General features: G+C 33.1%; 1 protein-coding gene across 1 annotated transcript; it reads right to left on the reverse strand.

Annotated features, from left to right (window-relative positions):
* Positions 1-6,752: 6,752 nt before the first annotated feature.
* On the reverse strand, positions 6,753-8,450 carry LOC139848793 (uncharacterized). Its single transcript, XM_071838487.1, has 4 exons — positions 7,819-8,450; positions 7,589-7,659; positions 7,393-7,484; positions 6,753-7,328 (listed from the first exon to the last, which is right to left on the reverse strand). The coding sequence occupies exons 1-4, from the start codon at positions 8,448-8,450 to the stop codon at positions 6,753-6,755; spliced, it is 1,371 nt and encodes a 456-aa protein (XP_071694588.1).
* Between the last annotated feature and the right edge of the window lie 9,741 nt (positions 8,451-18,191).

Genomic DNA, 18,191 nt, shown 5'->3' on the forward strand with positions numbered 1-18,191 from the left:
ATTATGCCACTTGTTGGATTCTGATAGGTCAAAATCCAAATATGAAATTGAACGAAAATGGATTCTGTGGTGAACGGATACGTATATCTATGGATACAAGTAGAATAGTGTCTGACTATTGAATCAAAGTCGAAGAATGTACAGTGCAACTTATTAATGTGAAATCTAAATATTCCTCGGGTATTACCTACCCGTTAAAATATTTTCACCATTAACAGTTTGTATAAACGAATTTTTAATTACAATCTTTATGAAAATATACTTGCATATATATTTTCTTCAGATGTAATCATGGATTTAATGAGTTAATATGATATTAATCTCATTTGATTTACTGTTAGAATAGGAATATGTAATCTCTAAAATATTAGAGATTACATAATCGCCATGTCGAATTAAAATAATCGATGTAGAACGATATGTAGAACGAAGATAAAGTAGATAGAATGATACGTAGAACGATGATTATGCTCGAGGTACAGAATGAGATGTTGAGGTATGTGATGTTGAAACTTGGGTTGTTGGTGGTACTGGTGTTGATGTTGATGGTACTGTTGGTGCCGGTGATGTTGCTGAAGCTGGTACGTTTTGCATCATATTCTCCAAAGCTACTACTCGGGCACGAAGTTCGTTGACTTCTTCTACTAACCCTGGCTGGTTATTAGTGTGAGGTGGAGGTTGGATATCTCCTCTAGTTCCATTAATGGTAGTCTCAAGACGAAAAATTCTCGCAAAGAGGGTATAAACAGTGTTGCGAACAGGTTCGCCGGTGAGCGGGTCGAGTACTCCAAGGTTAGGTGGTAGATTCGGTTCATAATATGGAGTACCTTCTTCCCTTTTCCATAGGGTGAGTATGTCGCGAACCCACCCCCATTTCCTCCAGTAATCACGGTAGTTGATTGGTTGTTGCGTCCCCGTCACGCTGTCTTCGGAGTCAGAGGAACTTGGTCGTTTTGTAGAGGCCATCTTACGCGGTCACAGAAAAGATTTTTGATATGAAGAGTTAGTGACAGCAATTGATAGTTGGATGTATTCTCAACGCATAACATGCATAGATATATATAGTACCAGGATCCCTTGAATTACGGAGAAATTTACGAGAGATATCAGGCAAGGTCTACAGTAACAGATACGCTAAGATATGAATTGTCAGATACGTTAAGATATAAATTTTCTATATACACTATTTATGCAGTCAATGCAGTAAAACGTGTCTAGACTAAGAATAATGAGCAGGTAATTTCCTAAGGATGATAAGCAGATGATTTCCGACAAAAATGATAAGCAAAACTTTTGACATGCAGACACGGTCGAAGTCCAGACTCGCTAATGCATCCTAACAACTATCAGTTAGACACACTAATGCAAGACCTGGTTCGCTAAGACCACCGCTCTGATACTACCTGTAACGACCCGTCCTAATCCACCTGGACGAAGTCATCAACATTTGGTCCCATTGCGATGACCGGCTCCAAGTAATTTCCTTATATTGAGCAAATGCACAGCGGAAGACTTAATTCGTACCTGAGAATAAACATGCTTTTAAAGTGTCAACCAAAAGGTTGGTTAGTTCATAGGTTTATCATAACAATTATTTCAATATGTTAATAGATCACAAGATTTCATAATCATAAACATAATACACTCGCAAGTGTATGTAAAGCATTCTAAGTGGTTGAGCACTTGGTAACCATACTTAACATTTAATCAACGTCGCATATTCCCTTTATTATGAAATCTCACTACACCGTACCAAGTGTAGTCACCAAAACGAAGTACTGTGCAACCGTTGAATACTGGTCATCCAGTCCGGTTGGGGTTGTCAGGCCCGATAGATCTATCAACAGGATTCTCGTTTACAATACCACATGTAAATAGTAGTTACCAAGCTACAGGGAAGTATGCCAGTGGTACAACTCAGCGTAGAATATATTTTTAAGTACTTGTGTCTATTTCGTAAATATTTATAAAAGCAGCGCATGTATTCTCAGCCCAAAAATATATATTGCAAAAGCAATTAAAAAGGGAGCAAATGAAACTCACCTAATGTATTTTGTAGTAAAAATACATATGACTATATTGAACAATGCAGAGTTGGCCTCGGATTCACGAACCTATATCAAGTATATATATTAACACCTCTAATTGTACTCGAACAGATTTATATATATTAGATTTATATATTATCAATGTTATCTTAGTAGATTAGGTGTTTCATTAGGAACTTAATTAAATATATTTATTTTGTATACTTTAAAGAAGTAAATATATTAATATAGTTTTTGTTAAGTATATTTTTATTTGACAAATTTTCATAGTCATATTGATAATAATATTAATAGTAGTATTGATAATAGTAATATAGTTATAATGATAATAATAATAATACTAGTAGTAAAAATAATAATAATACTAATAATGATAGTAATAATAGTAATAATAATAAAAAAATAATAAAAATAAGTTTTAATAGAGATAAATATAATAACTTTACTAATAATGTTAAATTTTTGATAAAAAAAATGATAGGTTTAATAAAAATGATAACTTTGATAATTTTAGTTATAATGATACTTTTAATAGAATGATAATAATAATAATAATAATAATAATAATAATAATAATAATAATAATAATAATAATAATAATAATAATAATAATAATAATAATAATAATAATAATAATAATAAATAACAACAACAATAATAATAACAACAATAATTGTAATAAATATAATGCTACCTTTTAAGTAATCAGATTTAAAAACAAGACGCTCCCGCCTGGGCTTGAACCCTCGACCTCCCACTAACTCAACACTACTCAAACCACTCCGCTGTTGTTTCATATTTGATTTAATTTTCCAACTAAAATTCTTAAATGTCTTAACCCGTTTTCTTTGCATCTCAGCCTATCAAGGAAAACAGACTTGACCCAATACAAAACTTTAAATATGGCAGCCCAAATTCCGTTTCTGGAAGCCCAACTATCAGTTTGATGTCCAGTAACTAATTCGTGTATTAAGTAGGTTAATAACGCGACAGGAAACAAAAGTGGGGTCTTCGGTTTATCAATCAAGATTATCATTATCATATTATTTTCATCATCAATCATTCGTCTTCACAAAACATCACCATCATCGCTCGATATTTTCCTCCTTCTTCATGTCATCACTAAAATTTTATCATCATCGTTATTTATTGTTTTATCGAGTAACAGAAATAAAATAGCAGATAAAGGCTTGATCGTAAAAGAAAAATCAGATATATCTGGACTGCAGAAACAAGAACTGCACCGACTCCTAATCATCAATGTTTAATCTTCTTTTTCTCTATCATCTTTAATTATCCTAACCATTAACATTGTTATCTACTTTAACCTCATCGTATACCATCCTTACTTCTCCGTTCGAATAGAAACAACAAGTAGGAGTTGCAGCGAAGTAGGTAACAAGAGTGGTTATTGTGGTGTTCAATAGTTGTTGTTCTTGGTGGCCAGCAGCGAAAGAAGGAAAGAAATATATAGGGACTGTAGCAGCGACATGAAACAACCATGTTTATTCTCGTTCAAAAACAGAAAACAGAAGGCAGAATCAAAGTAGCAGCAGCGTACAGTAAACAACAAAAATATCGATGGTAGTTTGTTGGGTGGTTTTTGGAGAGAGTGGTGGTGAGAGAGAGAAAAAGTGAGAGAGTGTGATTTTGGGTCGTGGTGGTTCATGAATTGATTGTAACGAACAGGAAGGGCATAAAAGATCAACATAAGTAGCAGTTACAGTAGTTTAAATGGCGACGGTTTGAACAGAAAGCAAGGCAGCAGCAAGGATGAATGTAGTAGCAATAGTTTAGCGAACAGTTTCGATGGTTTAAGTTATGGGGTTCCATTGAAACATAAAACATTCATAGCAGCAGCATCCGTAACAGCAACAAGTAGCAGGTGGGGGTTAAGTGAGTTTTGTTATGTTGTGGTTTCACAAAGGTTAAACAAGAAACTGAAACAGTACATAGCTAGGTGGCGGTTAGATGGTTGTGGTGACGGATTAGTTCATAGAAACAATAAATAGGAAGAACGAAGGGTGGTTGCAAAGTCACGATATATAGTTGATCATGGGTGCTGAAGGATGGTGGTGTTCTACGGTGGTTGTAGGGTGGTTATAGTTAGGAATTGTAGAGAGAGAGTAGAGAGAGAAGGGTGGCGTGTGGTGGTTGTTCATGTGATCCGGTGTTTTAATGGTTACGATAGGAGAAAGAGTAGAGTGAGAGAGATGGAGATGGTGGATTATGGTTGTGAAGATGGTTCGGTTTTAAATGAGTTTTCAAAGGTGACATAGTGGTGATTTATGGTGGCCGTGGGTTTGATGTTTACCGACAAAGAAATCGAGTTGTAAACCGAAACAAGAATGATTTTAGGTTATTAGCATTTGATAGAGCAAGATACAAAGTAAACAATGTGTGTGTTTCGTTTTCTTGAACGTAATTAGAAACAAAAGGAAGTGGAAATGGGTTTAGATAGTTGAGGTGATGATGACTCCTCTAACTTGCCTGTGTGTGTGTGTATATATATATATATATATATATATATATATATATATATATATATATATATATATATAAACTAAATACTACATAGAATATAAAGAAGTGGGTAGATAGAATGGATACAGGTGGCCATACAAGAACAGTTAGAATAATTGTAATCATAAGGAAATTTTAAAAAGGAAACAGTAAATCAGCCTTTTAAATGTCATTTAGCTACCGACACTTTTCCAGCACAGTGCTATATCGTGGTCCGTTGCTAAACAGTTAACGTATAAAAATGCTCCTAAAAATCCCGAAATTTTAGTTTAATTATATTTTATTATTTCACCCATTAATTGTTTGAAACCTGTTCAAAAAGGTTCACTAATTATTTATTTTCTGTTTCAATTAACGTGTACGGAGTACTAAAACTTAAACTAAAAGGGGTAAAAATATTTTTCATTACAACTTATTTTATTTTAATTATTTAGTTATAATAATAATTCGTATAATAGTTATTATTGTTTTAAGTTATATATACGTATATACATACATTTATATATACACACATTTCAAAAAAAAAAATGGTTCGTGAATCATCAGGAATGGTCAAAGGGTAACTGATTTCCTGAATATAGATTTCAAACTTTCTAGACTCAACATTACAGATTTTGCTTATCGGGTCGGAAACATATAAAGATTAAGGTTTAAATTTGGTCGGAAATTTCCGGGTCATTACAAAAACATTACCTTCTCATCATAACCTTAGCACGTACCAAGTTTCTTCGATAATTCGCAAAGTTATTTTTATTGCAGGTGACTCAACCGTTGACTCCAGCTTTCCGAGTCCGAATATCATGGAGAAGATTGCTGAACTGTTCCGCACTTCGCCCAACTCCTATGGGGTAAGAGTCGACGAATTGTCAGGGTACACGTGTACCTCCTCTTCTGCGGTGTTAAACCAACGCCAACAAATGAAATTGGAGATACCAGATGAGCTTCGCCATGAGTTTTCGAAGCTTCTTGCTGCAAAAGCACACAACTGCTTTGTGCAGAACTTCTATATGGCATTCAACTCTGCCTACGACATGATGGGCCGTCAAGAGCAATTTTTCAACGTTCTTGAAGTTGAAAAGGCTAAATTGTATATTGAAAAGGCGAAACTAGCAGATAGTGAAAAGCGTTGTTCTGACCTAACTACGAAAGTCACCGCAGCAAAAGCTGCTATTGGAGATTTAAAGCAACAAATTTCTTCAGCAGAAGATAAAGAAAACAACTTGCAGACAACCAACAAAGCTTTAGTGGAGGATGTTGCAAAACTAACATTAGCGCGAGACAACGCTCTAGCCGTTAAATCCTCTGCGGAGCTTGAATTTATAAAGCTTCGCTAACATTTGCCTGAGTTGTCAAGAAAAGTGCTTAACTCCCTTCCTGTTTCCAAAAAATTTTACACATACGACGCCGCGATGCAACTGCGCGAAAGGGTGGAGTTTATAATTGAAATTCTCATCCCCAAAATTATCGTGATAAGCGAGCAAGATGATGCCACTACAGATGACATCATCAAACTTGACTTGTCCAAAGAATGAGGATGTTATATGTAATATTAGCGCGCAGCTACCTCTGCGTTTTAATAATAAAATTTCAATGTTTATCTTTTTTTGCAAGTACTTGTATTCATATAGCGCTTTATCATCAGTATTCATAACATAGACTTGCCCTTTGCAATTTTCAACTTTTATTATCGTGTACATAATAAGTATTTACTTTTGTGAAACAATCTACATTTGTATATATTTATACATTATGAATCTTCCAAGTCCGCCGAAACGATCCTTAGGCAATTTATTAGCATCGCGAAGCATCTAAGCATGGCAAAATCAAATACTTAGGAAATTAACATCGTTTCGCAATATTTAGTTTCTGCGTGAGCTGGCAATGTCATCACTACACCACTTAGTCTTCGCGAAACATACCAGTATGTTGAAATCAATTTTTAGAAAAAATTTCATGAACTGTAAATATGTCGCAAAGTTTTATTAAATTTAACAATATAAGTGGGCTTTTCTAACACTTATGCAATTCACATGTTCATTTATTGTATTTTTACAAGTGTGATCAAGACTTGCAAAAATAAAAACACATAGAAAAATAACAACCGCATTCTTTTATTTCATTTAACATTGGGAACACAAAGATGCTTTGTTTTATACATTCTGAAAAAATTTACGCGTAATATCATTTCAACAAAGCAGCATGCCACACATTGGGAAGATTTCGCCCTTCGAGGTCTACGAGTTTGTATGAACCTGCAGCGTTAATAGCAACAACTTGATAGGGACCCTCCCAATTAGGTCCTAGTTTACCAAGTTTTTCTGCTCGACTAGCGTCATTATTCCGCAATACCCATTCGCCTACATCAAAAGACAATGTGCGCACTCCTTTGTTGTAATACTTAGCCATTTGCTGTTTATTATTTGCTTCTCTAATAGCGGCCATTAACATGCGCTCTTCTATTAAATTCAAATTCTCACATAAAGACTCATTATTCGTTTCTTCATCAAAGTTAGCAACTCGATGTGTAGGCACAAGAATTTCAGTGGGTATTACTGCCTCAGACCCATATACCAAACTAAAAGGTGTTTCACCCGTACTCTTCTTAAATGTAGTATGATGCACCCATAAAACATTGGGTAACTCATCTACCCAACCAGTGCGTTTTTCATAAAAGCGCTTTTTGATTCCGCTTACAATGTCACGATTAGTTACTTCACACAAGCCATTAGTTTGCGGATGCGCAACCGACGTAAATTTCTGGATTATATTCAAATCAGTGCATCATGTTTTGAACGGGTCTTTCCCAAACAAAATTACGCACTTGTACTCCAGTAATAGTGCGAACTGCCTTCGCCTCAACCCATTTTGTAAAATAGTCGATTGCTACAATTAAAAATTTGTCATTGCCAGGACCTGTGGGAAATGGTCCCACAATGTCAATAGCCCATTTTTGAAATGGCCATGGCGAGTTGACAGGGATCATATCGTGTCTTGGCATCTTATTCTGCGGGGCATGCCTTTGGCAACTCTTGCAACGCTTAACAATTTATGCAACATCGCGATATAAGGATGGCCAAAAGTAGCCCATCTGCATAATTTTAGCCGCAATGGTTTTATAGCCTGAATACAATGTGCAAGAACCATTGTGCACTTCATCCACTATCATCTCAGCTTCAATTGGGCCAACACACCGCATCATTGGGCCGCAATATACTTACAATATAAAATATCATTTTGGATGATGTACATTGGTGCTCTCTCACGAACTAAGCGAGCTTCGCGTTTGTCATTCGGCAGAACACTATTGCGGATATACTGCATGATTGGTTCCATCCAGTTTGGGTGCTCTTCTTCAACAGACGCAACCATTAGATCATTATCAATTGACTTGCTTGGTAACTCCTCAACCCAAAATTGCTTTTGAAAGTGTGAGAATGTTAACGCAGCCAACTTACTTAACGCATCTGCTTTCTTATTTTGACTTCTTGGTACTTGTGCAAGTTCAAAATGCTCATACCACACAACCGATTCTTGTAATAACTTCAAATATTTTTGCATTGAGAGTTCATGAGCGTTTAAAGAGCCGTTGAACTGATTTGCCACTAACTGTGAATCTGTGAAAGCGCGCAATTTGGTGACATGCATTTTATGCGCGATATTCAAACCAGCAAGTAGTGCTTCATATTCAGCCTCATTATTTGTTACATCAAAATAGAAACGCAGCGCGTACGTATGCTCCTTACCACTTGGGGCTGTTAACACTAGACCCGGACCAGCACCCTCTGCGCATGAGGCTCCATCAGTAAATAAATCCCATGTCCCGCCTTGCACTGGCTTTAACGCTGTTCGCTCATTAATTACTTCCATCTCGCAGGACATTTCTACTAGGTAATCCGTTAAAACTTACCCTTTTATAGCGTTGCGCGGAAGATATGAGATTTCATAAGCACCTAACTCCACTGCCCACATCGTGAGCCTACCAGATATTTCTGACTTTGTTAAAACTTGCTTTAGAGGCATGTTAGTTAACACATGGATTGGATGACCTTGAAAATATCTCCGCAACCTTCGCGATGTTAATATAAGCGCGTACACAAATGTTTCAATGGGGGCATAGTTTATCTCACTACCCGCAAGAGCTTTGCTAACAAAATACATTGGCTTTTGAATCTTGTCTCTTTTCGCAACTAAAACTGAGCCAAAGGCTTCATTTGCCACTGATATATATAGGTAAAGAATTTCGCCTTTAGTTGGTGTAACCACCCAGATTTTTCCGACTACTTGATTATACTATTTACATGATTTAATAATTCCGACTTGATAAGCAATGAATTTTAATAAGTCTTGAACCTCCGGAAAGAATTTTATATAAGCAGTTGACCACCCTTTTATTCCTACAATTCACGAACGTCATTACTTGTATGAATTATATATATGTGTGTGTGTGTGTGTGTGTATATATATATATATATATATATATATATATATATATATATATATATATATAATTTAAAAATATGATAATTAAATATCTCATTAAGTATATTAACAAGGTATTATATATATACATTTTCATACTACTAATTTAGAGAGTTTTCGAACAATATATATGTTACTATTTAAACGACTTAATTAACTTATGTTAAAATGTATTTACATACAATGTATTATGAGTATAAATAAAACTTTAAAAGTATTAAATACAATTAATAATATACAAAAACATATAAAGGATAGCTATACTCGTATTTTCGTTCATTTTTCTCAAGAATCTTACTCGTATTCATGCAGTATATATACACGTATTATACGAAGCTTCTAGAAGTATTTACTATTGATATATACTAATAAAAATCTGTATTAGTGGAGTATTATGTCATGCATGACATCATCAATTTAACTTATAGTAGATATTAGTCAAAAAAGACAACATAAAGTATTTACTATTTGTATATACCAATAGTAATTTTCATGATTGATGTATTATGTCATGCATGACATCATCAATCTTATTATGTCATGCATGACCTCATGGTATTTAACTTATCCTACATATTTGTCATAAAACAACAAAATACAACTAGTATATAAAGACTTTACATGGTATTTTTTTTACACACATTTACATCCATTCTACTTTCAATTCTCTTTCAAGTATTCTCTTATTTTTTCTCTCTAAAAACACTCTCTAATATCCTCTCTTCAAGTTCTAATAAGCCTTCATTATTTACAACAAAAACTAGTTACAAAAACAATCCATAAACACCATAGAAGTAGTAATCAAGAACACCTCCTTTGATTTAAGTTTTAATTCCAAGTTTGGTTATATTTAAGCACCCTTTCAAGGAGTCTTTCAAGCTCTAGAAATACTCTTCATATTCAGCTAATTCCCTTTCTTAAATCAAGGTATTAGCCTTACCAAATCTCTTGTTCAATTCATATGATTATAGCTATCTATATAAAAGATCATAGTTAATAACAACTATAACATAGTTTGGATGATTCTAAACTTGTTTTAAAAATAATCTAATCTAAAACTAACAACACTTATTTATACATATTATGATGTTATATTAAACTATTATAAGAACTTATAACTTGTACATATGAAGAACACCTTAAAAACTTAACATACATCAACTAGTCTTCATTCGGTAAAAGCGGACTGTTTTGGGTTGGGAATTAAAAACCTATCTTAGACTTTGAGTTCGAAGCTAAGACTTTGGAAATATGTTAATATATGTAAATAAGACTTTCAGTAAATTTTTCATGATTTTAGACAAAGTGGGAGTATTTTATCAAAAATCATATATTGGGTGGATGCCGGGATTCTTCCAAATCTGTCCACCTGCACAAAAAGAGGGTAAAACTATAAAAATTAATATATGGGCTGAACTTTTCGAATTGGTTTTAAAAAATTAACTTCTTAAGGAATCCATAGCAATTTGATTCACTTTGAACGGAGTTGTAATGAATTTTTGTCGAGCAAAACAAAATCTGCTAAAATTAACGTTGTATGGACGAAATTTATCTTATAAAAACTATAATAACCATATCCTTGCTAACTTTTCCTATATCCTATATATATTTAGACATGTTATCATTAGTATAACAAAATATTATAATCTTGGTTAATTCTGAGATTGTATATATATGATAATCTTGGTACGTTCCATGACAATACGTGCACAATACATTTTGATAAATCCTAAGTCAACACGTCTCTGGATTGATACAAGATAATACATACACAATACGCCGTGGGTTAATTCTAAGATTATATATATATATATATATATATATATATATATATATATATATATATATATATATATATATATATATATATATACCGATTACTGGACTGTTGGACTTTTCAGACTATTTTAGACTACTAGCAAAGGACTACTAACAATGCACTAGTAACATAAAATGTTAAAAAATTATTATATAAGTATTATATGAACTTTCTATATTAATTTTGTTCATATGTATTATTATCTGAATCGTTATTATTATTATAGGTTTGTGAATCCAAGGACGTCGGCTATATTTTAATAAGTTGAAAACTTGTTAAAACTATACTTTTATGACAGTGAGTATATAGTCCCATTTTTAAACTCTACAAATATTTTGGGATGAGAATACATGTATCTTTTGTTTTTCGAAATAGACACAAGTACTTAAATATATATTCTACGTTGAGTTGTACCTTTGTATATATCCCTAATAGTCCGGTAACTATTTGTTACATGTGGTTAACATGTAAGCGCGAATCCTATTGATAGATCTATTGGGTTTGACAACCCCACTCGGGCTAGTTAGCACTAGTTCATAACGGGTGTTTAGTACTTCGTTTTACTACACTTGGTACGGTGAAGAGATAACTTTGAAAAGGGAATATGCATGGAAAACATCTGTTAAGTATAGTTACTGGGTGCTCAACAACATATAGAATATCTTTGCTGAAACATTTATAACATGAAATCTTGTGGTCTATTATTATATCTTATGCTGGCTTTAAAACCTATATCTCACCAACCTTTGTGTTGACTGTTTAAGCATGTTTATTCTCAGGTCCTTAAGAAAGTCTTCCGTTGTTGCATTATCTGAGCAAGCTGTGCATGGAGTCTCATGCTTTTGTTTAAATGAAGTGTTGCATTCAATAAAACCTTTGTCATGTATTATATTCAACTGTTATGTCACGTGTGTAGTATTTGGAAACTAATGTAATATGGGGATTATTCCTTAAATAATCACCTATTTGTTTAAAACATGCATTATGTATAATAATGATGTGCTTTTTATGAAACTAATGCAATATTTTCTAAAACGTATCATATAGAGGTCAAATACCTCGCTATGGGACCAATGAATAACATACCTCATTTATATTATTATGGACGGGTCGTTTCAGTTGGTATCAGAGCGGTGGTCTTAGCGAACCAGTGGTCTTAGCGAACCAAGTCTTGCATTAGTATGTCTAACTGATAGTTGTTAGGATGCATTAGTGGGTCTGGACTTCGACTTTAGCTGTATGTCAAAAGTTTTGCTTATCAATTTTTGTCAGAAATTTCCTGCTTATCATTCTTAAGTCTAAACACGTGTTCCTGCATTTATTGCATACATAGTGTACAGACGATTTCGTATCTTAGCATATCTATTACTGTAAACTTTTCTTGATATCTTCCGAAAATTCCTCCGTGATTTATGGAATTTTGGTATTATATATACATATGTAAATTATGTATTGAAGAGTACCAATCTAAATTCTATAATCTACTTCAAATCATAAATCATATCCCTAATTATACAAGATGGATCTCGTATCTTGTTCAAACTCCTTAAACTCCGACAGCTATTCCGATATGGATATTCACCTGAACTCCGAAGACTGTGTAACCGGAATGGATCAACCAATCAGCCATCATCAATTCTGGATGAATTGGGGATGGGTTCGTAGTTTACTAAATCATTGGAGGCAAGAAGAAGGTGATCCCTTCCATCCACCACATTGCCCTCTTGGCGAAGAACCTGAAGCACTTACCGGCGAACATGTTCGTAATGCCATTTTCTCTCTCATTTCCAGAGTATCTCATCATGATTATATACAATCTCGAATTCTAGATCTTATTCATCCGCTCATCCGAACCGACAATTACCCCGGTGTAATAGAAGAAGTCAACGAGTTTCGCGCTCGAGTATTGGCTTTGGAGGATATAGTACGAAGATTACAAGCACCATCAGCAACACCATTACCATCAACAACATCCACATTGCAAGCCTCAATACCACATGCACCATCAGCATCACCGGCATCAACAGTACCACCATCATCAACACCAACAGTATCATTATCACCACTAACAACAACATTCGCATCCCACACCTCAACTTCACAATCTGTCCCATGAGCATCAACGTCATACGCCCCATAAATACCAAGGAATGCCAATAATAACAAACGATGAAGTATTAATTCATAACTTCATTGGAGAAACATTCTGCGGCAATTATGTAATCTCCAAAGTCTTAGAGATTATCTATTCTAGCCCTAACCATAAATCAGATGAGTAAACCAAAATTATAGAAGGAAGAGTAGAAACCCTGACAAGAATGGTGCGTGATTTACAAGCTAGACTTGTTATACCAGCAGCATCAGCAGTACCTACAGCATCATCAGCACCAGAAGCACCTATAACATCACAAGCTCCGCCAGTTCCATAACCACCGACATCACCACAAACCAACAACACTTACATTGTATCAACGAGTTATGAAGTATTAACTTATTCCCCTGAAGAAATTATATGTATATTTTATATATATATGAATTTTGAAGATCAAAATATATCTTTCCGTACTAAGCTATTATGTATGAATTTAATAAGGGTATATACTACTCGGTTAATTCATATTACTAATATGCTATGATGTACATCCTTCATTAATGACTTAACAATCATTAATTATACTCTCTTTTTCAACTCAATAGATTCTATTTCATAATAAACCAAGTGTATTGTTCGAGTACGTGTTAGATTTCACACTTTCATTTTCGATGTACTCGAAGCTTTTTAGAAAACGTCATTCGTGTCTTGCGAAGTTCATAAGAATTCTACGAACACCAACATCAATCACCGAGGAAATATCAATAAAAATGAATAATGAAGTATTGATTCATAATTTCATTTACGTTGAAGAAATACTCCGCAAAAATTATGTAATCTCTAAAGTTTTAAGGGTTATTCATTCTAGCTCCAGCAAAAATCAAATGAGTTTAATAGTATATTAACTCATTAAATCTATATTACATCTGCAAAAAATATAAAAACATATATTTTCATAAAGACTGTAATAAAAATTCTCTTGTACAAAATATTACTTGTGAAACTTTAACGCGTAGGTAATACTCGAGAATTATACAAATTCACAATTAATATGTTATACTGTACATTCTTCAATTCTGATTCAATAATCAATAACCATACTTACTACTTTCACAATAATATACATTCTTTCATAGAAATCAGAACAATCATTCTCATTCAAATTCAATTACATATTCTGGTTTTGACAGATCAGAATTCAAGTCAAGATTAAACAGATGACATCACTCTTAGATTCCTACATCCTTCAAAATTATACTTTAAATTCAAACTATACTAGAACATCACTTTCATTCACAAAACTTATAAAGATATTCGTATCATTCAAGATTCACGACGAATTCATTATACGGATATTGACGATGACAACCTGCGTCTAAACCCTTCAAAATTTTTGAAAACACCTCAACTAAGGAACAATCAAGAGAATGAACCAATCACACGATACATATGAAGAATATATACATATAGATATGCATCCGGAGGACACTTGGAATCTAAGCAAAGGTTCAACACGTATCCATGTCAGATCCTTTAGCATTATTAGTACCCAAAATAACCTTACAATCCCTTTTTAAAATAGCGAATTTTGTCACAGCTCCAACAAGACAACTTCGACTTTTCATCCGGAATAGCACTTCAGCCTATAAATCAGTACTATGAAGTTTTGGAAAAGCTGAATGAAGCAGCAGAAACTGTAGACAACCATAACAGTCAAAAGTTGATGATAAAGAATATTGTGTTAGCAAAGCACAGAAAAAGAGAAGGTTTGGAACTGGAAAACGGATTGAGCAAACCCTAAAGGAGGCTGTGAATAAATCACAAGGACTAAATCTGCCTTCAAAGAATCCAAATTATTCAGTGTCTGCTGAAGTGTTTAGCGAATACCTTGCTCCTTACTCTAAACCCTTGTGGACAATATTCTTCATCATCCGCTGATCTTAGATATTCTAAGATATCATCATATCTTTCATTATAAATATCCTCCATATTTCTGAAGATATTTTCATAACTATTCTTATCTGAAATCTTTACTGTTACGTCATAAAGGAAACTGTTGTAGTTTCTAAATCTCAAAAAAATTCAAAATTTAAAATATGAATGTTGTTGAAGTAGTGTTGGGAACTGAAGCATGAGTTAGTATAATATAATGACGCCTGATCAACGTGAATATATTACAGTAAGTCATGCTGAGTTTCTAATGAAACATGATGATTCACAGACCATACCGTCATCATGCTCTATGTTACACGACTCTTACATTCTACCTAATCTCTAAACGTATCAAGAACATATTTTCTTGATAGTTCTATCTTTTCTCTTGAATTCTGATAATTTGACTAATCAAGATTGTGCTATTACAAATTCTCTCTTAGAACATTAGTCATGTTCATCCGAAACTCCATACCTACGAATTCTGGACCATTACTCGCTTTACTTAAAATTGAGAAGAGAAAATAAAAGCATGAAGCTTCGAAATAGGAATAGGAGTATAAATCACAGCAAATGGAAGAGAGCAATAACCGTGAATGACAATACACAAGCATAGGATCTCCGAAAAATAAGGAAATTTATAAACACGACAACAACACAGAGAATTACAAACCGTGTATATCAATGCGTATAGCAATATAAAGACACGGGAGAACTAAAAATACTATGAACCCAAGAGCATAGTAGAAGTAAATAGATTTCTCCGGTGGTAGATGAAAAAGAAGAATGACATATGTGATAGTCAAGAATATATCAAGAATTAGAACTAGATGGAGCATATTGACGAATGTTTTGAAAGTATGAATTAAGGAAGAAAGTATAGAAGATGAGAGATGTGGAAATAAGGAAACGAAGGGGTGTTAATTTATAGCGAAATATCAGACATAGCAATCGAGGCAGATTACGCACCTAATCGAAGAAAATTCTAATTTCCTTAATTACCAAAGAATCAAATCTTATTAAGATTACAAAGATTTTCTTTAATCCGGAAATCAACCGTGACGACGTCAAAAGTTAAGACGAATCCTTACTTTCCTCATTTCACTATTTTGCAATAGCTTCACTCATACACTTCACATAGTTGAATTGTTTTATCCATATTACTCACTGATGATAAAACTCTAACTTCCAGCTCGTATTCGTCATGAAAACATACTTATTGTCATCCATGACGATCTCGATCAAATTTCGGGACGAAATTTCTTTAACGGGTAGGTACTGTAACGACCCGGATTTTTCCAACTACTTGATTATACTATTTACATGATTTAATAATTCTGACTTGATAAGCAAAGAATTTTAATAAGTCTTGAACCTCCGGAAAGAATTTTATATAAGCAGTTGACCACCCTTTTATTCCTACGATTCACAAACGTCATAACTTGTATTAATTATATATATGGGTGTGTTTGGCGCGTAGCTTATTGGAGCTTATGGAAGCTTATTAGAGCTTGAGCTTATGATTTTAATAAGCTCCAAGTCATAAGCTTCGTTTGGTAGACAAAAAAAGTAGAGCTTATGAAAATCATAAGCTCTGAAAAAATAAGCTACTTGTAGTAGCTTATAAAAAAAAAGTAGAGCTTATGAACTGAAAAATAAGCTCCAGCTAGTTTACCAAACATTTATAAAAAATAATAAGCTCCAGCTATCAGCTTCAAAAATAAGCTCCAGCTCAAGCTCCAGCTCATAAGCTCTAGCTCCAGCTATAAGCTCCAGCTCCAGCTACTTTCGTCCAAACACACCCTATGTATATATATATATATATATATATATATATATATATATATATATATATATATATATATATATATTTAATTTAAAAATATGATAATTAAATATCTCATTAAGTATATTAACAAGGTATTATATATACATTTTCATACTACTAATTTAGAGAGTTTTCGAACAATATATATGTTACTATTTAAACGACGTAATTAACTTATGTTAAAATGTATTTACATACAATGTATTATGAGTATAAATACAACCTTAAAAGTATTAAATACACTTAATAATATACAATAACATATAAAGGATAGCTATACTCGTATTTCTATTCATTTTTCTCAAGAATCCTACTCGTATTCATACAGTATATATACACGTATTATACGAAGCTTCTAGAAGTATTTACTATTGATATATACTAATAAAAACCTGTATTAGTGGAGTATTATGTCATGCATGACATCATCAAGTTAACTTATACTAGATATTAGTAAAAAAAAGACAACATAAAGTATTTACTATTCGTATATACCAATAGTAATTTGCATGATTGATGTATTATGTCATGCATGACATCATCAATCTTATTATGTCATGCATGACCTCATGGTATTTAACTTATCCTAGATATTTGTCATAAAACAACAAAATACAACTAATATATAAAGACCTTACATGGTATTTTTTTTTACACACATTTACATCCATTCTACTTTCAATTCTCTTCCAAGTATTCTCTTATTTTTTCTCTCTAAAAACACTCTCTAATATCCTCTCTTCAAGTTCTAATAAGCCTTCATTATTTACAACAAAAACTAGTTAGAAAAACAATCCATAAACACCATAGAAGTTGTAATCAAGAACACCTCCTTTGATTTAAGTTTTGCTTCCAAGTTTGGTTATCTTTAAGCACCCTTTCAAGGAGTCTTTCAAGCTCTAGAAATCCTCTTCATATTCAGCTACTTTCCTTTCTTAAATCAAGATATTAGCCTTACCAAAACTCTTGTTCAATTCATATGATTATAGCAATCTATATAAAAGATCATAGTTAATAACAACTAGAACATAGTTTGGATGATTCTAAACTTGTTTGAAAACTAATCTAATCTAACCCTAACAACACTTATTTATACATATTATGATGTTATATTAAACTATTATAAGAACTTATAACTTGTACATATGAAGAACACCTTAAAAATTTAACATACATCAACAAGTCTTCATTCGGTAAAAGCAGACTGTTTTGGGTTGGGAATTAAAAACCTATCTTAAACTTTGAGTTCGAAGCTAAGACTTTGGAAATATGTTAATATATGTAAACAAGACTTTCAGTAAATTTTTCATGATTTTAGACAAAGTGGAAGTATTTTATCAAAAATCATATATTGGGTGGATGCCGGGATTCTTCCAAATCTGTCCACCGGCACAAAAAGAGGGTAAAACTATAAAAATTAATATATGGGCTGAACTTTTCGAATTGGTTTTGAAAAATTAACTTCTTAAG

This window comes from Rutidosis leptorrhynchoides, chromosome 5 (genome assembly GCF_046630445.1).
Source record: "Rutidosis leptorrhynchoides isolate AG116_Rl617_1_P2 chromosome 5, CSIRO_AGI_Rlap_v1, whole genome shotgun sequence".
Taxonomy (NCBI): Eukaryota; Viridiplantae; Streptophyta; class Magnoliopsida; order Asterales; family Asteraceae; genus Rutidosis; species Rutidosis leptorrhynchoides.